This window comes from Filicampus tigris, chromosome 16, assembly GCF_054856515.1.
Source record: "Filicampus tigris isolate MCC_2025a chromosome 16, RoL_Ftig_1.0, whole genome shotgun sequence".
Classification (NCBI taxonomy): domain Eukaryota; kingdom Metazoa; phylum Chordata; class Actinopteri; order Syngnathiformes; family Syngnathidae; genus Filicampus; species Filicampus tigris.
Genome location: NC_141232.1, coordinates 16,066,068 through 16,090,075, shown reverse-complemented (window position 1 = coordinate 16,090,075; position 24,008 = coordinate 16,066,068). Strand labels below are relative to the sequence as shown.

General features: G+C 40.9%; 3 protein-coding genes across 5 annotated transcripts; 1 reads left to right on the top strand and 2 right to left on the bottom strand.

Annotated features, from left to right (window-relative positions):
* Positions 1 to 5,382: 5,382 nt before the first annotated feature.
* tufm (Tu translation elongation factor, mitochondrial) lies at positions 5,383 to 14,434 on the bottom strand. Its single transcript, XM_086056638.1, has 10 exons — positions 14,336 to 14,434; positions 13,761 to 13,807; positions 13,518 to 13,656; positions 12,121 to 12,287; positions 11,385 to 11,654; positions 11,163 to 11,295; positions 9,336 to 9,440; positions 8,967 to 9,118; positions 8,671 to 8,790; positions 5,383 to 5,773 (listed from the first exon to the last, which is right to left on the bottom strand). Exons 1-10 carry the CDS (start codon positions 14,370 to 14,372, stop codon positions 5,606 to 5,608), a joined length of 1,338 nt encoding a protein of 445 aa, XP_085912764.1. The 5' UTR covers positions 14,373 to 14,434; the 3' UTR covers positions 5,383 to 5,605.
* A 235-nt stretch (positions 14,435 to 14,669) lies between these two features.
* Positions 14,670 to 21,577, top strand: hspbp1 (HSPA (heat shock 70kDa) binding protein, cytoplasmic cochaperone 1). Of its 3 annotated transcripts, none has more exons than XM_086056509.1 (8): positions 14,670 to 14,963; positions 16,731 to 16,854; positions 17,200 to 17,401; positions 17,491 to 17,715; positions 18,881 to 19,036; positions 19,172 to 19,268; positions 19,423 to 19,534; positions 21,077 to 21,577. In XM_086056509.1, the coding sequence occupies exons 2-8, from the start codon at positions 16,735 to 16,737 to the stop codon at positions 21,155 to 21,157; spliced, it is 993 nt and encodes a 330-aa protein (XP_085912635.1). In that variant the 5' UTR covers positions 14,670 to 14,963; positions 16,731 to 16,734; the 3' UTR covers positions 21,158 to 21,577. The 3 variants fall into 3 exon arrangements, with proteins under 3 accessions (XP_085912635.1, XP_085912634.1, XP_085912636.1); XM_086056508.1 differs by having other exon boundaries at positions 14,671 to 15,012; XM_086056510.1 differs by lacking the exon at positions 14,670 to 14,963 and adding an exon at positions 15,258 to 16,356.
* On the bottom strand, positions 20,804 to 22,704 carry tmem86b (transmembrane protein 86B). The gene is made up of 3 exons (XM_086056511.1): positions 22,555 to 22,704; positions 22,224 to 22,467; positions 20,804 to 22,145 (listed from the first exon to the last, which is right to left on the bottom strand). The coding sequence occupies exons 1-3, from the start codon at positions 22,603 to 22,605 to the stop codon at positions 21,694 to 21,696; spliced, it is 747 nt and encodes a 248-aa protein (XP_085912637.1). The 5' UTR covers positions 22,606 to 22,704; the 3' UTR covers positions 20,804 to 21,693.
* Positions 22,705 to 24,008: the final 1,304 nt, after the last annotated feature.

The following is a 24,008-nucleotide window of genomic DNA, read 5'->3' as shown; positions in this document are numbered from 1 at the left end:
TTTTGCCATTTTTAACAAAAAAAAAAAAAAAAAAAGCAGAAACCAGGACGTGAAGACTCCAATGTGTACTACATTGTCAGGTCAGTACTGTAAATAAACATGCTTTTCTTTTTGTTGTTGCTGCTTGCTTTTGGTCATTGGCTCTATTACACCGGTGATTACAGCAATTGCAACCTTGAAGAATTAGACCGAAACAATATTCACATGCCATGCAACTAAGTCGAAGCCATGTTAGGTTAGGTCCTTGACTAAAATAAGAAAATGGCAAGTGAAGCTATTGGTTTTGTTTTCCGATAATAGGGCACAGACAATCAGAGAAGAAGGAATGGGGGCATGAGAGTTTTTGGGTGACAGTGTCTGATTGGGGTCAAAGGTTTCTTCTTTCACTCTTATGCAACCCTTCAGAAACATCTTTGCTATGGACACACTACACTCGAAGAGCTGCGCCAGTTCACTAACCTGTGACCTTCATAGCAACCCTGAATGTAATTGCAAATAACTGACTACTGTAATATCATGGGCGGTGAGTGTTCCTATTTTAAGTCATTCACTGCCATTGACAAATTGACTTGTCTTTTCACAGTCCGGCCATTCAAATCCCAGGAATTTATTGATATTTTTTTCAAATTTTTTCAAACGTTAGGCTAAAAGAGTGTCTGAACATGTCTGGCAGTGAATGAGTTAATTAAACTATTACCTTTTAACAAAAGTTGTAGTATAGTATAGAGGTCTCTGCTACCCAAATGTGGGTATGGTACATTGACTTGTAAGCAAGAGAATATAATTCACTGGAAACCCTGGCTATCTACTTTCAGGACAGGTCAAAGTTGCGTGTTTTGTGTGTATAAACTCAAATTTAGAAGACACTATTTATTTTAAGACATGATGGCTGGTTACATTACCCTCAGGTTTAAGTTGTAGAATTCAACAGAAGTGGGCATTCCGTCAGATTGACGGGTCTGTTTTGCTGACGACTGACGGGACACCTTTTAAAAATTATGGATTGACAAATGACGGAAGTGGGTTTTCACCCGCTAGTGTAATTCACTATGTCGCTAACCGTCTCTGTCAGTCACGGTCCGTCAATCCGGCACTGGCAGACGCCAGTTTTTCTTTTTTTTGTGTGATCGACTGACGGACCAATGGACTTCTGTCGGACTAACTGACAGACTTAAGTGACGGACCGACGATTACAATTCAGTTCATCATAAAAAATTATGGACTGTCAAATAACGGACGAGTACCCTGGCCGCTGATGGATGACGAATGACAGACCAGCAAAATTTTGTAAAATGCCCACCTCCGGAATTCAATGTAGTTCTTTCTTGCGATGTCAGGATTAGATGGTTAAGAAAAATTGAATGTGGTTAACAAATGTGAACAAGCCATTTCCTGACAAACAATATTTGTGAATGGCTCACCACAATGAATTTATGTTTGTCAGTGCATTTGTTAGCAGTCTGTTAAAACGTAAAATGGCAATATAAAGGAAGGACTCTATCATTTACATTCCAGGATGGGTGACAGCTCCACTGTGACTTCAACAACTAAGATAAAAAGACAATTTCTTGGTACATGTGACATCCCTCATTTCCTGGATAGCGGTTGCAAACGAGCCAACCAATCAATTATCTATCCATTTTCACTTGTCCTTTTTGAGGTTGCGGGTAAGCTCAGGCCTATCACGGGTGCCTTTGGACGAGAGCCATAGAGCCTGAGCTGGTCAAATGCCAATCACAACCAACCAATAATAGAAAATAAAATTAAAATAAACTGTATCGCTTTTATGTTTCACACAGGTAATAATAATTCCTCCCACAATAATGAACTTCATAATTCCTTCCATACTTAACATTACCATCGCTTAACCTACAACTCCTCCCATGAGAATGTTGACTGTGCTGTCTGAGAAGTGCGGTGTGATGTAAGCGTAATGTGGAGAACATAACGGGATGCATCCCACCCACTCCACAGAGTTGGAGGAGGAGAATTGGTGGAAAGTCAGCGTTGCAAGATGAAGAGTGGGCTGCAGCCTTAATTATCACAACCCTTCTTCAAGTCCACTGGTTGCCCACAGGTGTCATAAGGAGGTGGAGGCTGAGAAAAGTAACATTACTCTACTGAAATACTACTTCAGGCCCTGTTCTCAAGCAACGGTCATGAATATTTTCAAAACTGCATCATCCGGTGTTGATTTAGGATTTGCAAGTACAGCGTCTATTTATTTGCCTTTGTATGAACTTTTTTGTACCTTGGCATTTTTGCATGATGCTGATCAAAGTCACTGGCGTTTTGAGAGCATTTGGTCTAAGCGAAGACGTTACATAATTATGTTATCACCCTGCAGACGACGCGAGCACAATTCTTCTTTGTTGCGGCTGCTGGAGTACAATTAGCACTTTCCAGCGAGTGATAACCGACCTGCCAATATCGCTTTACAAGTTCAACAATAAAAGACACTGATGAAATGATGGAAAGTGTTAGAAAGCTTGATATACTTTATTTTGGATACTACACTCTCCAAAAGCTCGAATGGGAATGGACTGACAACATGTTGGTAAAATATCAGCCAGTGTTTTGGGAAATGAATGCCCCTGTTGCAAATGTCAGGGGAAAGTCATCTTTGGCCTGTGGATGTGAGATGTCAAGCAAGCAATCTTTACATCTTTTCCCATGTGAGGGACTGTTTCTTAATATAATATTGCACTTTTCTTTTCCATTCACATCGGATAGCTTGCTTTTTTTTTCCCTTCAGCCTTCTGAGGGTGCAAACAGTTGAACATTTTGAAAAACGGGAACATGGGAATGGAAGAAATCTTGAAATAATATCCAGCTGGGGTGTGTGGAGAGCAAGCAAACTCCAAACAAAGTCCAGAGCCAAGATTCAAACCGAATGAGCCGAGAAGCACAATAATATTCATGCAACTTTTAGTTATAGCACCATGTTAATTGCTTCTCGTTCTGTTTCTTTTAAATCATCACTGTCCAAACATGACTCTGCAAACATGACAGAGCCACACATGGAGCAGCAGCTCCGTAAAGTTCAACGTAACTTCAACTCAGCAGAAAGAATCAAGGTCACTGAAACATAAGCGTGTTTACTGTCCGGTCATATCGCTTTACGTTGTAGTTCAGGAGCATGCTGCCATGCAGCTGAGCACATCACTCACAAATACTGGCAGCGTCGTCCTCTCCACACATGCAGTATGATTACGGCAACAAGCTGATTGGATTACAGGTCGAGGTGCTGACTCCGATGCCGACAGTAAACACAGTTGACGAACTTCCTGTGTGGAGTGCAAAGAGTACACCAGAAGTGACAAAAAGAACTTACACTCTACTTAAGTAGAAGTACAGAAAGATACTGACTCAACTCATTAACCCAAATGTACTTTTTTCAAGGATATGTTCTATGCAAGCCCACTAGTTGAAAAAAGGCATTCTGATTGGTATTGCGTTTATGAAATAAGAGTTAATCCACTCGTTTTAAGCCATCTCTGGGGGCGTCCATTTTGTCACTTCTGTTGACTGAAAATGACATCACAACTGCTCAGACCAATCACGGCCGACCTGTTTTCTGAAGCTGTGCCGTGATTGGTTGTTGTCTGAGCCCTGAGCAGTTGTGATGTTATTTTCAGTTGACACAAATGACAAAATGGCCTCCCCTTGAGATGTCTAAAAAGGGGTGGACTTTGCTTCTTAACTCATATTCCACAAACGCAATATTAATCATAATGCCGTGTTTCAACTAGTGGGCCTTCTGGGAACATATTCTTGAAAAGAATAAGTTTGGGTTGATTTCCCCTTTAAGAAAAATATAAAAAGTACAAAATTACTAGGTGTAAAATACACCTTACCTGTATGTGTTTTTCAGATCAGAAGGAACATTGAATGGCAGGTGCTGGTGGTTTTTAGGCTGGAACAAAACAACACACCTGCCACAAATCATTCTTAAATAAGACCATGGTTGGGCAATATCTTGCTTCTTGTAAAAAGTGCAAGCTGAAAAGCAGAGCTGGGCATACCACCTATGTGACGGACTGGCCCGGAGGGGTGCGAGTGAAAGTTTAGTCGGACCCGCCGTTTAAAAATAGAGGCGGACTGGCCTATAGACGGGTACTAATTTCCGCCCCCCGGAAAAAAAGGCGAATGACGGACGACGGCAGGGTACATACCCTGCTGATGGATGACAAATAACGGATGCTCAATTTTTAGTAAAATGTCCAGCTCTGCTGGTTGTAGGACTCAGAGCACCCACGCCTAATCATCTTAGATAAGTTTGCCACCACGCAGATTCAATTGAACACTTTTTTTTTTCAATACACCAAAAAATGGATACATGGTTAACACTTTTAACAATGTTGTCATTTGTCAACACATTCAAACTCCATCACAGAACATAGTTGAAAGAAATCTTGGACTTCTTCCACAAAGTCAGTCAAGTCACACATTGAGCGCTCTACCAGATGGTGTCATTTGTATTAATAGCTCCTAAGTAGCAAACAATATTCACATAATATCTGGGGATTGCTACGATACGCTGTGCTGTGGAGATGACATTATGGCAAGGAGGGCAGTGAGTCGCAAGATGACGCTATTTTTCCATTCTTTTTCTGCTGCTTGACCTCAGTGGGGTCACGGGTAACCGAAGTCTAGCTCAGCTGACTCGAGAGAGGTGGGGTACACCTCGGACGGGTCGCCAGCCAATCGTCCACATTCACACTCATATTCAGTTATGGACCATTTTGTCTTTCATTGACCTAGCATGCGTGTTTTAAAATTTGGAAGGAAACCACCATCAGCACAGTGAGAACAAGCAAACTCAACTTGCACTAACCATTTTTTCATTGTTATGCCGAACAGAAAATGATCAAACATTGAAATATAATGCATCAGAATTTGTGTTACCTGGTAAATTGCGCCACAATTCTTCAACATAAAAATTCCAGTGATGCTTGTAATGTTGTGGTTCTCAATTCATTCTCTTCCTGCATTTTAGCTCAGCTTTTGTCAAAATTTGCATCCAATTCATTTGACAATTGTAATTAATTTTACAACAATTACTTCCGCTGGATTTTGTATTCATTTCCATATACCTTAGTCTTGTAAACCTGGTGACCAAACAACCAGCTGGTCTACTTTACATTTCAGTTCTACCATTTTGCTACTAAATCTGTATTTTTACGCAAATGACATTCAAATTTAAACTGTTTAAATACACTGATTTTTAAAACTCTGCTGGCTGATAATAAATCAATTTAAAACTGTGGAAATAAAAACAAAGATTAACATTTCCAGCCTCTATGCTGACCTCGTGTGTTAATTTACTGTCATTTAAGCATTTGCCCATAGGTGGGAGAAAACAACTCATAAAAACTGAAGTTGGTATTAAATACATTTTATTACATAAATGACATGAAGCAGTCTGGTTGCGTAACTTTACAAATATTTGGGTTGAATGGAATATTGCAACATAGTGGATGATGCTATGTGTAATGTATCCTGTGCAGTTGCAATTTTGTAGCATTACAGCATTTCATACAGACAACCACCCGCCCTTAGATCAGTCCTATACCCCCCACCCCCCAGTTCCCCATACACTTTCTTAGGAGACCCACTGATCTTCATCTGTCGCTATCAGGATGTCTGTCACCAGGCCAGTGCCGATGGTTTTGTTGCCATCTCTGAGAGTGAACCTCTGCCCTTTCTCCAGGACCATTGGTTGTCGGAGCGTGAGGGTCAAGGAGGTGTCCTCCCCCGGCATCACCATTTCCTTGAAAGCGACAAGATCAGATGGCATGTTCATTAGAACTAGCAAATTGAGATCTTGTGTAGTGTATAATGTCATTTTTTTTCAAACTGTGGACTGAATAAAACAGAATTTGTTTGAATACTGTTAAAAAAATTTCACATTTACCATTAATATAATGACAGCATGTTTAACTTTATTTCTCCAACTCAAAGAGGAACTCAACCCAAACATATGACTGACTCAGATGACCAATCACAGCTCACCTGTTTTATGAAGCTGAGCCATGATCGGTCGTTATCTGAGCCCTGGGCAACTTCGATGTCATCTTCAGGTGACAGGTGTTGAACCAATTGAGCTAGCAAAAAAACGGGTGGATTTCTCATATTCCACAAACGCAGTATTAATTAGAATACTGTGTTTAGACTAGTGGGCCTGCATAGAATATATTCTGGAAAAAAATATGTTTGGGTTGACTTCCACTTTAATTGCCGGAAGAATAGGCAAACTAGCTAACCATTTACTTACAGTAAAGATTATATTATTAACTGCAAAATAATTTAGGGCAATTGCCAAATTCAACTTTTCACGCCCGCCTACAATGTTACAAAGAATCAGTCAAACCAGCCATCCAGCAACATGACAAAAAGTTATTCATTTTACTCACTCAGTATTTACAATTATTAAAGCGACACTTGGGTGAGCTTAACATTGGCACTTATATAATAGGTTTGCATGTAAAAATGACATTAGTACTAAAATACCCACCTCAAAAGACTCTGTAGTGATTTAAGGGCTTTTTTTGTGATTAGGTTTACGACAAATTGCCCCGCCCCTTTTTGGGGCGTGGCTTGTTATATTTTCGGTCTCAGCTGTCTACGTCATAGGAGGGAGCCAAGCGAGTAATATTGCTCGCTTTGTCAATTCTGTTGTCTAAAACGGTGACCGATCGCCACCAAAATGCACTCTTGTCCACTTCAACCTGTGAAAGTATAAAAGTGTTCTGCACAATAGTTTGGATTTATTGACATAAAACGTGATCTCATCATGACCACCTCCACAAAATCAAAAATACCGTGGCGATTGCTCCTCCACTTTCACAAGCTGAAGCGGACAAGAGCATGAATGCGCACACGAACCCGACTGGTTATACTTCGGACATTTAGCGACGCCAAACTCGTGTCAACTCTCAGGAGAGAGATGGCGGCTTGCAGCAGCAGCAGGCAGATTGGAGTTGTACACCCCCCTTTTCCCTCCCCGGCTAAAGGTAGGATAATGGGACGGCTAATAGCAACAACTAGCTTCAGGTCGTTAAAACAAAAGGTGTTAGCACAACAACATTAGCTCCTTAATCTGCGTCCAGCCTGCGTCGATCTTCAAGTCGCGGGCGTTGTCAGACAGAGAGCCGCCAGAGACTGAGTTAATAGAACGCCCAGAGGTTTTTACAACAACTATTGAACGACAAATCTGGGTGATATTTGACAAACAACTCTGCTGGCTACAAGTAGATGACTTTAATTTGTAAATTGGCCATTCCTTGCCAAAATAGCAGGTGATATGGCGGGGTGACATCGTCAAATGTAAAGCATAAGTAGTCAAATGACCGCCTTCTGGGCGTTCTGGTGGTAAGCCCTCATTGAAACAAGCGTCAATGTTCAGCGAACAAAAAGTTCCAGCGAGGCCGACTCCACAACCGAGTGTGGCCGCATTGGAACGTACCTTTTCGGCTGTTTACGTTCCAAATTGGACGGTGTGTTGTCGGTGGAGAAAATGGGGCCACGCCTCATCCAAATAAATGAGCACGTCTACTCATTTCCACTTGAGTCTCTGTAAATATCCTGACTGGTGTTAAATGCCTCGCTCGTCCTAACCGTAATCAGCAAAGAAGCAGTGTTGTGTTTTTGTTTTTTTTTAAAGCAAAGAAGCAGTGTGCGCTCGTCCCAGCATAAATCTATGTATCTCTGCTCACTTCCACATTTTCTCATTCTCATATAAATCAGCCACGGAGAGGTTAATCCTTTTGATATGTTGAAGTGGTCATTAGTAAGGATGTCCACATAAATTTTGGTGACAATTGATTGCCGTTTTTGGACATTATAACTATAAGCAATGAAAGTACAATGATTTCCAATGGAGAGTTTGGAATCGGTTCCTCCAGTGACTCCGACCGAACAAGGATAGAATGGTAGGGGGCGCGGCCATTCTCCTCATTAACAAGGGCCGTTATTCATAGAGTCACTTATTTCCTAATTTCTCCCAAATTTATTGATAAAATAGAAAATGACAACTCTTTTCATTTTCCTGATCAAAAAATATATAAAATGCACTTGTTAGTGAAAACATGGCCATCCCGGCCCCACCGTCACTTTAAGATATGATATCTTTTATTTATTCCCAGAGGGAAAATCCAGGTGTCACAGCAGTAACAGAGCTGGGCACTTGACCATTTTTTGCCGGTCCAGCCGCGACCCTCCACCCTTGACTTGGGTACCCTTCCGGCCGCGACCCTCCGGCCATATTCATTAACATTGTTGGCCCCGCCCCATTCCGCTCCACGACCCCCCAAAAAAAAGTATGTAAGTAGTAAATGCGTAATGTAGAACTGGTGATCAGTAAAGAAATGTTCTTTTTGAGAAGAGAAAGAGCATCGCTGACTATTTAGTCATTTTACCTCATACACAGTATTTGATTGTCACAGTTAAGTCCACTCCATTAGTAACAGTGAGAGCTTGTATTAATTGTACATTTTGAAAGTTCATATCGAGCTGCATTGTTTTCCAACTATTCAAGACACCTGCTAACATGAATGGACGCCACACAAGTTACCCAATGCCACAGTGAGTACTACTAAAATGGCTCAAGATCAACAGTACAGTATTGCCCTTTCGTGGTAAATCAGTCGACACAACAAGCGCACACACCTTGTCGGAGGGCAGTGTGACCTTGCAGGCCATGTCCCATGTTAGGGAGAACATGACAGGCATGAAGTTGCTGACAAAGGGCTTGTGTCGTCCTCCCTCGTCTTTACTCAGAATGTACACCTGCAACACACAAAGCACGTGTGACTCAGACCAGAGAATAAAAACTGACTATGTGAGGGCTCCCCCTTCTGGTGAAACAGAAGAGTGTCCCAAAGTAGCAGCTACTGTAGGTCACTGAATAGCTGGGATGGGCAAAAATTCTGGACATATTGCGATGTGTACTTTATCATTCAAACCTGAGCCTTGACTTTCTGGTGCGGCTTGATGGATCCAGGTTTGCACATGACCATCCCTCTCTTTACATCCTCCCGCTTCAGGCCTCGGACCAGAGAACCCAAGTTGTCTCCAGCCTCGGCCCGATCCAGAGACTTATGGAACATCTCGATACCTGAGTCCAGCAACAAGGACAGCACAGTTAAACTCAAATGTATGATTATTATCTTGATCATTTTTCTTTTGCTCTTGTATTAAATGGATAGCGACTGATGAGCTTCACTCTGCAGTGTAATGCAGCCTTATTCATCTTCCCACATAGGAAATCCCATCGTATACGCTAGTCTCCACTAAGATCTTGAATGTCTTTCTATTTTGTTTCTTACACTCACCTGTAACCACAGATTTGAAGCTGCGATTGTGACCCACAAACTCACAGTCGTCCCCTTTCTTGATGATGCCCCTCTCCATTGTGCCGGTCACTACTGTCCCCCTGCCTGAACGCAGACACAAACGCGATAGATTCAATACATTTGAAACAGATAACATTGCACAAAATAAAGCTTTAAGTCACATAAGATAATATTCATAGAGTACATACTCCATTATAAAAAACAAGTTCAGTATATATACACAATGTTCTGTATATAATGTACATACAGTAAAACCACTTGTAATAAAATCATTTCATCAAATGTTTTATCTTAACGATAACGCGCACTTTTCAAGGACGTTGTCAGACATTAATTCAACTGTATTTATTCTTGTTGTTTCATTTTAGTGTCTTGCATTGCAGCTCTACAGCACTGTAAAATATCACAAACATTAAAAATCATATTAATAAATACATGTCTGACAGCATCAATCTAAACGGAGTACTGATCTTTTTTGTAAAAGCAGACTTTCAATATCTGTTGTATTCATTAGACTGTGCAGGTGTATTAAATTAATATTAATTGCAGACTAATGTATATTTCATTTTCATTTGTAAAATATGTTTCCTTCCATCTGTTTTCTATGTTGCTTGTCCTCATTAGGGTTGCAGGTGACCTGGAGCCTACCCCGGCTGACTTGGGATGTATTTGAACACCCTGAACTGGTCACCACAAAATTGCAGCACACATATAGACAAACATCCATTCATTCTCACATTCACAGCAGCAGACAATTTATGTCTTCAATCTTCAATTAACTTAACATGCATGTTTATTGAATGTGGAAGGAGGCTCCCAAAAAATATTGAGAACTACTGAACATAAAATAAATGACACAACATAATACACATAAATGGATGAAAGCTTGACAGTTTGAAATTGGGCTCATGTAGGGGTGGCCAACTTGGGAAAAAATTATGATGTATTTTTCATATCATCTGATCTCAATTATTATCATGATTGTTTTTCAATTGTTAGTTTTAGAGCATCTGAAAACTAAAGAAACTGGAGAATACTTCAACATTTTATTACCATATGAAGCACTGTAAATTTTAAAAACGAAATAGATTATAGAAAAATATTTTCAAAGTATTACTCAACATAAACAAAATAATAGATTTTTTTTTAATGACATTATAAACAAATGTTATATTATTGCATTTTACCAGAGATGGGCATTCTGTCCCAGGGCTGGAAAGTTCTGTCCGTTCGTCCACAAAGAGGACAAGAACTCTTTTAAAAAGGACGGACAAAGCAAGGACGGAGGTAGGTTTTCATCCGTCCTTCTAATTGTCCCTAACCGGGTCAAGTGCCGGCTGACGTGTTGTGATGTGTCCGGAACGACAGAATGTAAGGACTGAAGCGCTTTAAGAGGACGAGGACGGATGGGGTCGGAGGACGATAATTTTTATGACTAAGGACGGAGGGACGAAGATGGAAGGGTACCCAGGACGATAATTTTTATGAATAAGGACGGAGGGACGAGGATGGAAGGGTACCCACGTCGCGGACGGAGAACGGACCGGAAAAAAAGGGTACAGTGCCCTATGCGTTTTACAAATTAAACAAAATAAAACCTGAGACAGACAGAAATAAAATACTTTCTGCACCACACTACACATATGAAAGAGGAGCAGGAAAAGGTGGACTCTGATTGGCTGTTGTCACATTTTCGCCATGTTTAATCGAGTAAATATGCCGATCACCATGATCAACCTGAATTTGATCACAATCACTAATGATGATCGTATAATCATCCAGCCCTTGGTTCATGCTTGGTCATACCTGGGATTGAATAAACTCCTTCAATAGGTAGAAGGAACGGCTTCTCCAGTTCTCTTTTGGGCAACGGAACATACGAATCCACAATCTCTAGCAGTTTCAAGACTGCACTGATGCCCAGCTCCGGCTCACGACCCTGACATAAAGTATCACAATCATTCATTCAAGACTCAAAAATGTCCTGCGTGTGATCAAATACTGGCACCACATGCTGCCTTCACTCACCTCCAAAGCACAAAGGGCAGAGCCTATCACAACAGGCGTGTTGTCGCCGTCATATCCGAATTCAGTGAGAAGCTCACGAATCTCGATCTCCACCAGCTCCAGCATCTCCTTATCGTCCACCGCGTCCGCCTTGTTGATGAACACCACCACGTGCTCGACGCCGATCTGCCTCGCCAGCAGCAGGTGCTCCCGCGTTTGGGGCATCTGGCCGTCAGTGGCCGCCACCACCAGGATGCAGCCGTCCATCTGAGCAGTGCCTGTGATCATATTCTGAAAATAAAAACTTTAATCAATTTACTCCTCAGTCCAATACATTAAAAAAAATAATGAAATACATGTCATTAGCCATGCAAAAAACATCACCGTTTTGTTCTTTTTATAAAGAAAATACGACTATTTTGATAAAACCATAATACAAAAAGTAAAAAAATAAACTGGTTTTACAAAGTGCAGTTAGTGTATGTAATGTGGCATTTGAGCGTTGAATTTCTTGAATGCCTAGTAAGTGATATCAGGAGCCAGGCTGGCCAGTTATAGTTCAGTGAAAGCATCTGGGCATGAGACCTTAGGTGCTCCATTTTTTTTTTCACTTCACTCGAGCAGGAGCATAACTGAAGACTGCTCTGAGCTCAAATTTTGTTTTGCAACACAGAGGGAGAAAAAAAAGTAACTGAAAAACCTTCAAATTGGGGCACTTGTACATCAAGGGACTTGTTCTCACAGTTAGACGGCTTACCTTGACATAATCAGCGTGACCAGGGCAGTCAGTGTGAGCATAATGTCTGTTGGCTGTCGTATATTCAACATGAGAGGCGTTGATGGTGATTCCTCGGGCCTTCTCCTCAGGGGCATTGTCAATGTCCTCATACTTTTTAAAGTTGGCACCACCGGCATCAGAGAGTACTGAAGATTAAAAAACAACAACAAACAAACAAAAAACTGTGGTAACAAGGATACAATTTATATACTAACTTCAAATATCAAGTCTGATCATCCATCATTTGCTATAGCGCTTGTCCTCATGAGACATGCGGGTCGGATGGAGACTGTCCCAACTGACTTCCAGCAATAGGCAGACTACTCCCTGGACTGGTTTCCAGTTAATCACAGGGAACAAGAACCATTCACACTCCCATTCACACTCATGGCCAGTTAAGAACAGACTTACAGTGACAATAAGAGTGTGGTACAAATATCTTTATCTTGGCTGCCAAGTACAATATGGGTTTTCAATGCCTTTAAATCTTTTGCTTGTAAATTAGTTCAATTGTTGTCATTTATTTAATGATTCTTAGTAAGCTACTCTTGTTCTCTCTGCTTTGCCTTTGAATGTCTTTAGCTATTTGTTTGTAAATGCCCGAGCTAGGCATCGCCTAATCGTCACAAAGTTCCCATCTGCATATTTAGCCGACCCACGCGGTCCCAGGTCGTCCCTCGTCGGCGACAGCCGATCGGCGTGGAGAACTTAATGTACTTGTCACACGCAGGCGCCCCACAAGCAGACACTCCGCCAAATAAAGAAAAAATATCAAATAAAAACAACACACACACGCATAGCGCAGTGATCTGTGAAATAAAAACAATATGGGGCACATGTCGAAAGGTATACAATATTGTTTTATTTTTTATGTTTTCTTTGTCTGGCTGCGTGTCAGGAGTGCAGCACCTGACGTGGTACCGGATAAGTCCGTTCTCAACGCAGTTTGGCTGACTGGGACTGACCGGGACCACGTGGGTCGGCTAAATATGCAGACGGGACCTTCCCGATGCCCAGCTCTGGTAAATGCGTTTAGGTGTTGTGCTTTTCGTTGTGTGAAGCACATTGAGTTGCCTTGAGCATGAAATGTGCTATGTAAATAAAACTGCCTTGCCTAAATCGACAATCAACACTGACAGGAATACAATAAAATAACAAATTGCCGATTGAGTGTTTATTTTATTTTCACTCTGTTACATTATACAGTGGCCTGTACTGATTTCTACATTGTCTGAACAGTTATATATAGCCATTAGCCACTGATCGAAGGGTTACGTCTTTATTTCCATGATTCCCTATCAGAAATATTGATTTGCTTTTTCCCGCCACCACTGTTCCAGTGTCCCACAAAAGGCATTGCGCTAATACACCCTTACCCTTTGTGATAGCTGCAGTTAGGGTGGTTTTGCCATGATCAACGTGTCCAATGGTCCCTACGTTGACATGGGGCTTGTCTCTGCTATAGGTCTTCTTAGCCTCTGCAGCGAAGGTCCGCCGACTCAGGGGTACAGCACACTATAATAGAAAAGATTAAAAGATATATATAGATTTATACTTTTCGTAATAATGATATTCTGTCTCTTATGTACATTATAAATAATAGTTTTGTGCACACTCACTATCTTAAAGGAGCTCTGCACCAGGCTTGGTGAGGTCAGATGAAGAGCTGAAGACAAGAAGAGCAAAATTCGAGCACAGCATAAGATGAAATCACATGAACTAGATAGGTCAGTACTACAGAATGCAACTTAGTATCAATCAGTGCATGGGCAAAAATCACAGTCTGAGCAGAAAGCATCATCACATAGAAACGCTAGGGCAGGTCTAGAAGAAAAAAATATATATATCTTGCCAAACACACTGAAACGGGAAGTTTATTGAAAACATGACTCCAGGCCGTCATAGTACATTTCGGACTATTGCCTGACCGAACTTTAAAAATAATGTACATTTTAAGGGAATAATAATTGATCACTTTTTCATTCTATAATCTATTCAGCTGTATGGTTAGCTTACGATCACCGGTAACGTGACCTTGCTCTGCTATGAGCACAGACAGCATCATCCCCTTTTGTTTAATGTTGCAATCACACACAAGAGTATGTTCACAACTACACGGAGCGCTGCAAAATAACAATCTGAAACACAAATACAGCATTACGCGACTGAAGAAATAGAACATTAAACATTTTACCGGAGACACAAGCACGCAGTCCTAAAAGCGCTGCCATCTTGAACAGTCAGAAATTCAAAGACGAACAGTTCGCCAAGAGGCTAAATTCATGTGCAACGCATTTACTGGAATACTGTCTACTTTTTTTCACGCCTGCTTCCTATATCTAGAATGGTAATTTAATCCGCCCAAATTAAATCTATATACTGTTTAATCATTCAACAACAAACATTATGTGTTTATAAAATAACAACGAACAATAACAAACGTTGAATTACGTTGCAGATTATGAACACTCTCGCTTACACTAATACTCTCTGACCGTTTCACAATACTACGTCATTAATTTACCTTAACTCCGCTAATGGACAGTCCAACGTTTTCTTAAATATGTATTAAATATAACAGTTATATCCGTCTTTATTATGGTGGGTTTTACAATACAAACAAATATGAAACTTTACTCGACTATAGGCAGACTGGAAAGGCAGCTATCGTTCCCAATGACGTTGGCGGCTTTTACTTTACCATTACGGTAAAACATGGCGACTCACTTGCCACTCATGCGCTTGCTTTAGCAAGAACGTTCTAGCACTTACATGTGCCTTCGCGTTTCAAGAGGCGTAAACCTTCAGTGTCATTAAAAAGGGTTAGTGGTCACAGTTGTTCAATATCATTTTATGCTTGAGCCTTTGAAGGTAAGATGGATTTAAACATTTTTATGTAACCTATGCAGAGCTATGAACTGAAGGCTGTTGTTGCCATGTACCTAACCTAACACGAATATCTCTTGATGTGCAGTATTTCTTTAGTGATTAACTGGTGGCCTACGGGTGGGTTGCAGACAAAGCAGTGAAAAGAGCCGAGGGTCCACGGTTTACAATGGTACCACTACTGACGACGATGAACTAGTTTTCGCATTGTATTAAGAATATGTCGTCTAGAGGTAGAAGGCACGATCAGTTGTCGCCGTTTACTGCTTTTCATTTGATTGTTTAGTGTCCATGTCCAAAAATTGTTTTCATACAAAAATATGATACACTGTAATTATGACTTTACTAGTGCGTTAGTGTAAGTAAAAAATCATGTTATGTCAGTCAAATGAATTATTATTGTCTATTTTTAATCAATTATTCTTAATGAGGAAGTCAACCCCAAAGGGTCCTTTTATAGGAATATGTTGTATAGATGATGCATAGCACAGAGTCAGCCCTATTACATGTTTCTAACGATATCCTCTCGGCAAATGACACTGGAGACTATGTATGTCTTGTTTTGGTGGATTTAACTGCAGTGATAAATACAGTGAACCACAGTATTCTGCTGGCTTGTCTGCAGTACCAAGTGGGCATTAGTGGAAGCGCTCTAGAGTGTTTAGGTCCTATTTTGCTGCCAGGACTTCTTCTGTTAGCCTAGGTTGCTCTGTATCCCGCTCTGCCCCTCTGTCATATGGTGTTCCACATGGTTCTATTTTGGGGCCCTTGCTGTTCTCATTGGATCGATGCCCCTGGGTTCCATCCTTCGAAGGCGTGATATTTCCTTCCACTGCTATGCGGATGACTGTCAAATCTATGTCCCTCTGAACAAAAAAGACTCTTTCTCCATAAGACCACTTTTGTCCTGTCTAGAGGACATCAAAGCCTGGATGTCACAGAATTTCTTAAATTTCAACGGAAAGAAAAGGCAAGTTTTGGTGTTCAGTCTCAGTGGCTCTTCTGCATATCTGACTTCATATCTAAAGCCAACAGTCTCGAACTTGGGTGTTAAATTGGACAGTGATCTAAGATTGGACCAGCAAATCAGCGTTGTTGTTAGGTCCAGCTTCTTTCATCTTTGACAGCTGCCCAAAATAAAGGCCCTCCTCTCTCAACAGCACTTAGAAACAGTAATCAATGCCTTTGTTACATCTCGGCTAGATTACTGTAATGTCCTTGGAGTCGGCCAGTCCTCCCTGAAGTGTCTCCAGTTGGTCCAAAATGCTGCTATTCGCCTCCTAACTGGAGCTCGGAAGAGGGAGCATATAACCTCAATTCTGGATCCCGGTACATTTTAGGGTTCATTTTAAGATGTTTCTGTTTGTTTACAAGTCTTTAAATGGCCTTGCCCCGGCTGAGCTCCTGCACCCCACCGGGCTGCGATTGTGTTCATGTAAAGTGTTCATGCTTTGTTACAGCTGTAGCTGTTATGAAATGCGCTATACAAATAAAGTTGTATTGTATTAATTGTATTGTATGAAAGTGGGTTGCAGCAGTAAGGAAACTGTTGAGAATCACTGATCGATTGCGAAATGGTTATGAGCTTTGCTGTTTTAAACATTGGCAAATGTGGGCTAGAATGACATTGTAATGAAGTATGTGTATGTACTTAGGTCGTGTTCAGTTTGACTTATATGTGATGTATCTTTTTCCCTTTTAAGCAACATGACGGAAGATAGACAAAATCGAAGATATCCCCAGAATCTCCAAGGGGTCCTGCAGTTGGCAATCGATGCTGGCTCCGGTGCAGAGGGGCATGCCTCTGTAGAACCCATTTCACAGGAGGTTAGTCACATGAAAGTGGATTTTAGAACACAATTTGACAACACGTTACACACACCCTGCACATTGAATCCAAGCAACAAGCTGCTACCCTTCAACTCTTTGATCTCTATCATCCCTTGAACTAAGAAATATACTCCTTGCTGGTCGGTCACCACAGTATCCAATTAACCCCACCCAGCTTGTCGCGTGGATATATTTCAGACCCACCAGCTGTGGGTGAAAAACCAGCAAAAAGAGAAACTCTATAAAAAAACCAAACGAAAAACATGTTATGCCTTTATTAACCAGTAAAATCTTGAAATACAGTCTGATAGTCTTATTTTTTACCTGTATCCGGTCTTTCAGAGGAGTGCATGGCTGAGGGAGGCTCTGGCAGATGTCTGCAAAGGACAGATGGATGAGGTGGAGCAGATGAAGCAGTGCTTGGCTGTCTTAAACAAGGAGGAGGCAAACGGCGAGGGGGATAGGTATGACGAAGATGAAGATGAGCGAGAAGTAGCCTTTGAGTTGCTGTCAGATTTGTGTGAGAACCTCGACAATGCCCGAGGTCAGTATTATTGCATTTGATATGAATTAATTGCGTGAGAGTAATATACAATAGACAGTAACCTAATTGTGTCGCCCCACCTCTTACAGACCTGATGGTGCTGGGAGGCCTGGATGTGTGTGTTTCCAAATATTTGTGTCATGCTCAAAGTAGGTTGAGGTGGAGCGCTGCTCAGCTGATTGCTACCTGTGCCCAGAACATGCCACAAGTGCAGGATCACTTGCTACAGATAAGCGTTTTGCCAAAGCTCCTACAGCTGGCAGACTCAGACCCCCACCCAACAGTCAGAGTCAAGGCTCTTTATGCAGTCTCATGTGAGTACAGTATGTCATAGTGACTTCAATGCTAGGGCTGGGTGATATGACTGAAAAGTATATCACGATATAAGTGTTTCATATTGGCCGATATCGATATAGCTTTTTTTGCCTATTGAAAATAATGGCCGGAGAAAAATCAATTTAGGTTATTTTATTTGAACATAATCCTCAACCTTTAACACATTCACTGCCATTGATGTATTTATTTGTCTTTTCACAGTCCAGCCATTCAATCCCAGGAATTTTATTTATATATATTTTTTAATTGTTTCAAACGTTTGGCTAAAAGATGGTCTGAAAATGTCTGGCAGTGAATGAGTTTAAGAGGTCTAAGTAATAACTCTGAAAGAGTGAAATAAACTGGTGACTATGAAGATTAAATAAACTGTTTTATACATAATGTGCTTTAGTAGGGCTGAGCGAAATGTCTGAAAAACTGTCACAATCTTAAGTATTTCATATCAGTCAATATTGATAATTATTGATTTTGTTTTAAACCTATTAAAAAAAAAGCTTACACCCATTAGCCTTCATTCAATGTTCATACAATGTAAGTGAACTAATACTCTCTTGCAATGCAAACATTATCGTTGACCAACAGACTTAGGACTACTTTATCTTTTTCGCGGACGCATTATTACCACAGTTCATGGTAACAATGAACCAGACTTACTGTGACAATCATTTGTCACAATTACTTGCTTGACTTTAACTCGAGTGCGTTAGCAGATATTGCTAACTGGTGCTGGAATGTCAAAGACAGGGAACTTAATCACGCATAATGTCATTTTATTGCAAGAGTTTTACTGAGTCGACTGGTCATTTATTTGAACTAAGTTACGCCACTCGACGTAAGTATGGTTGACGGGACAGCACGCATGCTCCGTTGGGTTAGCTGCTTCTTTGTTGGTTTTACGGCTTCTTCTTTGTTGGTTTAACTTATTCGTGTTTGGAGGCAGATGCGTGCTGCCCACATCACGCCGCGATCGGGTTTGTTTTCTCATTTTTTTCCATGGAACGTTTTATCGAAGGCATTTTGTATTGATATGGATCAAGTGTCGATCGCGATACATGTTCATATCGAATTATCGATCCAGCCCTATCAAATGCTCTGTTTCAAATCGATTATGTTAGTGTTATTCGCCTCTTGTTGTAACTGCAGGTCTGGTTCGAGAGCAAGACGCGGGACTGGAGGCCTTTCTGTCCCAGGATGGCTTTTCTGTGCTGATGAGGGGCATGCAGTCAGAACACGAGAAGCTCCAGACCAAGTCGGCGTTCCTTCTGCGTAACCTGCTGACGTCACATCCTGAACAGAAAGGTACAAAAGATGAGTCGTTTTTAATGATTTGATTCAGTTACCTCCGGCAGGGGAATACCATATTTGCACTTTGGTACTTCCCACCACTTTTGAGATGGGTAACAGACCTCATTGTGTCATTCATTCTTCCTGCAGACACCGTGGTCTCCATGGGGATGGTGCAGCAGCTGGTCTCGGTGCTGCGCACTCCACACTCACCTTTTCATGAACATGTCCTTGGCGCCCTTTGTTGGTAAGACAATGTCAATCTTCTTCAGCATATAGCAGCTGATGATTGGGTCAGTGACCGTGGAGCCCACGTCAGCTAGAATGAGCCAAGACTCTGAACAAGAAAGATGGTACAAAACGTGGTTTGCTGCATTGCCTTGCTTCTTGTGTCTGTCCAGCCTGGTGGAAGACTGCGTGAAGGGGCTCAAAGATTGTAGGAATCCATCTCTCGGTCTAGAGGAGTTACTGCGATTGCGAGCCAGAGAGCTCCAAGGGAAAGAAGAAAGTCAGGTATGTCACCTAAGTGCTTCAAATTTCAACTAGAATGGTACTCAGTAGAGCACAGTAATTTCCATTCGACCTCACCTTTGCCCCAAATGAGCTATTTCATTTACAGAAAGGCACAGCATGAAGAACATTGGTGATAAAACACAAGGCAAGAACAATTTAGACAATTCAGAATGGTTTGGGACTTTGTGATGGTGCGCTTGATTGAAAAATGAGAATAAAGTGCTACCTTTCATCAATAAAAACAATACAAACAGACAATAGTGATAGTTAGGGGTGTAACAACAAACTGAACCGAGAAACCGTTTGATTTAAAAGGTATGAGTGCATTGAACCAAATCGAATCTTTCCACTTTGACTGTATTGAGATATGTATCGAATCGAATGCAATCATACACTATTGAACTGAGCCATACTATATCGAATCGTAATCTCACTGAGTCAAACCGAACAAACCGTTCCACTTTCAAATTGAACCGTCCTTGAATCGTTTCGCACCTAACACATGGAAAACCGTATCGAGTCATCCTTTGTGGGGAGATGCACACCCCCTAGTGATTATGTAAAAAAAACAAGAACATGTTTAAACACAATTTTGGTGTCGACCTTTATATTCCTATATACTGCACATTAAAAAGTGTGATGGCTGTAGGAATAAAGATTTTGGTAGTTAGCCAGGGAATGTAAAATGGAGAAAACAAAACATTTCAATATATCTTGAATTCACTTCAACTCAAGATATTTCATGTCCCCTTTCTGATATCTTAAATCAAGTTTTAACCTAGGTGAAATGAAATTGTAAATATCTAAGTGAAATTAAGACTAGTGAAATAGTAAACGCTAAATTGAAATTATAAATGTCTCAAATTAGAGATACTGATATCTACAATTCAATAGCAGATCTATAATTCATTAGTGGATTTGAAGGGAATTGTCAATCTGGAACGAGAACCGGTGTTCTGCCAAATTGTCCTACCCCGTCGAAACTTCCTACCGAAGGCTAATTTGACAGCCAAAATACTACCGTGTGCTTTCATCTTGTTTTTAGATGCAGACTGGTAGGTAGAACTTAAAAAAAAATCCTTAATACTTAAACAGAGGTGAAAGCAGGTAGCACGTCCTGACAATTGAGTGCAGTATGCATACACTGCGTGATGAATGTGGTCACTATGCAAAAAAAACTACGATGCTTATAAGATATGATGGAAATCACATGCCAAAAGTATTTTTCAGGCAATGAAAAAGTAAAATAAGACTCAATAAAAATGAAAATAGTAAGTACTCGCCGCTTTTAATCAAATGTACGACAGCTAGGACATATGGGTTCCACAGTTCACACAAAAACACTTATTGGCGTTGTGCGCATGCGCACTTGGCATTGGTAGGAGGTCTCCATGGGTAGGAAGGAATTTCAGAACACAGGTCTGCAAGGAAAGTAATGGGGTGGCGCCCTAGCGCCCTCTATTGACCAGTGGTGTCATTTTTAATCTATCACTTGGCTGTGCTGGCACGGGAGCAATTCTTAGTTTTTTCCTCTTGCAACAGGAAGAACTGGAATTCTGTGAGCGCTTAAGGATGGCTTGTTTTTGTGGACACCAGCCAGACGATCATGGGATGGACCGCTGACCTCAAATGTGTTTTGTCATCAAATTTGAATATGCTAACGGACATTCATCATGAGGATTCATAATGTTAACAAGAATACCGGTACCTTTGTCTGTTTTAACAATCACTGCATGTCATCCAACATGTTATAAACTTCAAGAGTTGGGTCATACATTGCAAAGTAGTACGTTTCAAATAGTCAATAATATAAATCAGTACCTGTGTAATTCTTTGAGGATTACACTTTTCTCTTAAAACAAGACTCCCAGATACTGTATATAGATGTCAACCATCTTCTTTAAACTGTATTCATTTCAAAACAACAAAGAGTATTTTTATACATATAGCAACCAGTTCACATGGACAACTTTCACTTAAATATGGATGTTACATAGTGTCACATTTATATTAAAATGTGTCAATAAAGGTATTCCAAAACAATTTGTCATTCATCATTTTATAATAATACATATAATACAAACATATTTATACATTTCAATGTTATTCTCATCCTGCAGCTATGTTACTTTGGATGTTTAAAACAAAAGGAATACTGGCTAGGACCGCTTCCATTTTGCAAAGTCGTTTTTGTTTTCCACTGCCCTCATATCCCCAACACTAATTAGTAGCTGTGCTAAATAATATGTCACCATGACAACAGTGTTCCCGTGTTGCACAGGCGCTGTCACCTTAAACTGTTGCATGGCCAGCGCAAGGTCAGACACCATGAAGCACAAACTTCCAAAGAGTGTAAAAGCGCGACAGGTTCGGATGGCTAATATCCCCATCAGTGTGATTAAGACAATGTAGGCCCCCACAGCGGGAGTTACGAGGTCTGACTTTGGGTCCTTCTGCAAAAATGGAAACAAGTATGTGTAAAAACCTCCCGCAATCACAAGCAGGATTACATATAGCAGGCCAGTCCATGAGGAAGAGGAATACGCCTCATAACGAGACGAGAGGAAGGTGAACGAGTAGAAAAGATGAGCCACAGCAAATGCAGCCATTCCTAAAAAAACATGACAAAGAGTAGTACAGTTTATACAGTAGGTAAATAAAAGGTGAAATTGCCCGATGTGTCTCTTACCGTGGAGGAAAAGCTCAGGCCACACCAAGCAGCAGTCGCCCACAGCTGAGAGGACAAGTCCTCCCGCCACACCCAGTACACTCTGACCTCCATTCCAGCTCAGCACTGCCGCAGCCAGCAGGAGCACCGGTGCCGATTTGACAGCCGCCAGCATGATGGACGCTGGGGAGTCTGGAGTCCACAGGTAGAAGTACACGGCAGAGGCCAAAAAGAAAGGCGTGAGAGAGAGGAGCAGAGCACAGGACTGAAAGAGGGAAACAGACAGTGCTTATGAAAAATAGGAACAACTCAGGGATGATATTAAGAATAAAAACCTTGGAAAATTAAATACCGTGTTTCTTTTCTGCCGTCTGTCATAGGCATCTGTCTCAAGGATGTCCATTTTGCCCACGGAGCAGAGTGCTACCTCCTGCTCTGCTGCTTTCAATGACCTGGAAAAAAATACAAAAAGCTAAAAAGCCTCTCTCTTGTCCTGCTGTTCCTGTCAGAATGAAATCTGTTGTGTCTACTGGTGTTTCTGAGCCATGAACTTTAGACTGACTTTAGACCTTGCTGTGTGATTACACCCTGATTATCAACCTTCTCCCTGTTTTGAGTCATTGTGAAAGGAAACTTGACCTTTGACCTAGCCAGCGGAATACATTGGTGACATCAACACATTGTCCAAAGATGAAGAAGATGGTTACATAAAATTGACCATTATAACACCTTTGTATATAAGACAATTGTGCAATAATTGTATGCAACACATCTGCCGCACCGTTCTGAGGTTCTGGGTTCGAATCCAGACTTCCTATATGGAGTTTGCATGTGCTCCACGGGTTTTCTCCGGTTTCCCTCATTCCAAAAAGATACATGTTAGGTTAACTGTAGACTCCAAATTGTCTTTGAGGTGTTTAAATCTGACTGTAAATGGTTGTCATTGCAGTATGTGCCCTGTGAAAAGTTTACCCCAGCTCTCTCCCAAAATCAACTCGCATTGGCTTCAGCTCACCCGTGACCCTAATGAGAGGACAAGAGCAATAGAAAATGGAAGGATGGAAACTGCAGATTTGCGGATTTTATACTCCCACCACCATTCGCTGAAAAACTCACCTATTCACTGTTTTCGTGCTTGAGGTGAAACAATAAAAATATTAATTTGTCAATGTGGCCTCTTGGTGCCAATGAACTATGTTGAAGTAACTGAGGAGCTTCTTTTAGACAGAAATAATGCTTTTCTGCCTCTTTGTGGCATCTTGGTGCCAAGGACTATGTTGAGGGGAGCTGAGACGTTTCAGTTTGCAAAAATAACATTTGAGCACCATCTATAGGCGATTACAAACCTTACTTGTCTATTTTTGCTATTTGCAGCAGAGCTTGGTTCGTGTTCCCTGCAAATAGCAGCAGTTTAGTGTTTATTGAAAGATAAGGCAGTTGGCAGTCATTTCATGTATTGTATTTTATATATATATATATATATATATATACATACAGTCATTTCATGTATTGTATTTTATATATATATATATATATATATATATATATATATATATATATATATATATATATATATATATATATATCCAACTTTTATGTGAAGGGTTTTCTTTTTCAGCATGACTGCAAACCTTCTTGGCTAAAATTCTCAAATCCTGCATTTATTTGCACTGTTTGCTTTGTACGCTAGGTGGCAGTGCAGAAAAAGACAAAATGGCGTTCACTTCTCTCTTTCTCGCTTTCTACCAATCAAAACATCCATCCATCCATTATCTGTATTGCTTCTCCTCACAAGGGTCGCGGGGC

Excerpts from the sequence above, each read along its gene's own strand:
- tufm (XM_086056638.1), bottom strand. The coding sequence starts at position 14,372 with ATGGCAGCGCTTTTAGGACTGCGTGCTTGTGTCTCCG. Across the intron at positions 9,441-11,162 it reads AGGAGTTTATTCAATCCCAG|GCAGGGGGACAGTAGTGACC; the intron begins GTATGACCAAGC and ends GTCTGCGTTCAG. Across the intron at positions 5,774-8,670 it reads TCACACTGCCCTCCGACAAG|GAAATGGTGATGCCGGGGGA; the intron begins GTGTGTGCGCTT and ends GTCGCTTTCAAG.
- hspbp1 (XM_086056509.1), top strand. The coding sequence starts at position 16,735 with ATGACGGAAGATAGACAAAATCGAAGATATCCCCAGAATCTCCAAGGG. Across the intron at positions 17,402-17,490 it reads GAACCTCGACAATGCCCGAG|ACCTGATGGTGCTGGGAGGC; the intron begins GTCAGTATTATT and ends CACCTCTTACAG. Across the intron at positions 19,269-19,422 it reads GTCCTTGGCGCCCTTTGTTG|CCTGGTGGAAGACTGCGTGA; the intron begins GTAAGACAATGT and ends GTGTCTGTCCAG.
- tmem86b (XM_086056511.1), bottom strand. The coding sequence starts at position 22,605 with ATGGACATCCTTGAGACAGATGCCTATGACAGACGGCAGAAAAGAAAC. Across the intron at positions 22,468-22,554 it reads GACGGCAGAAAAGAAACACG|TCCTGTGCTCTGCTCCTCTC; the intron begins GTATTTAATTTT and ends TCCCTCTTTCAG. Across the intron at positions 22,146-22,223 it reads GCCTGAGCTTTTCCTCCACG|GAATGGCTGCATTTGCTGTG; the intron begins GTAAGAGACACA and ends ATGTTTTTTTAG.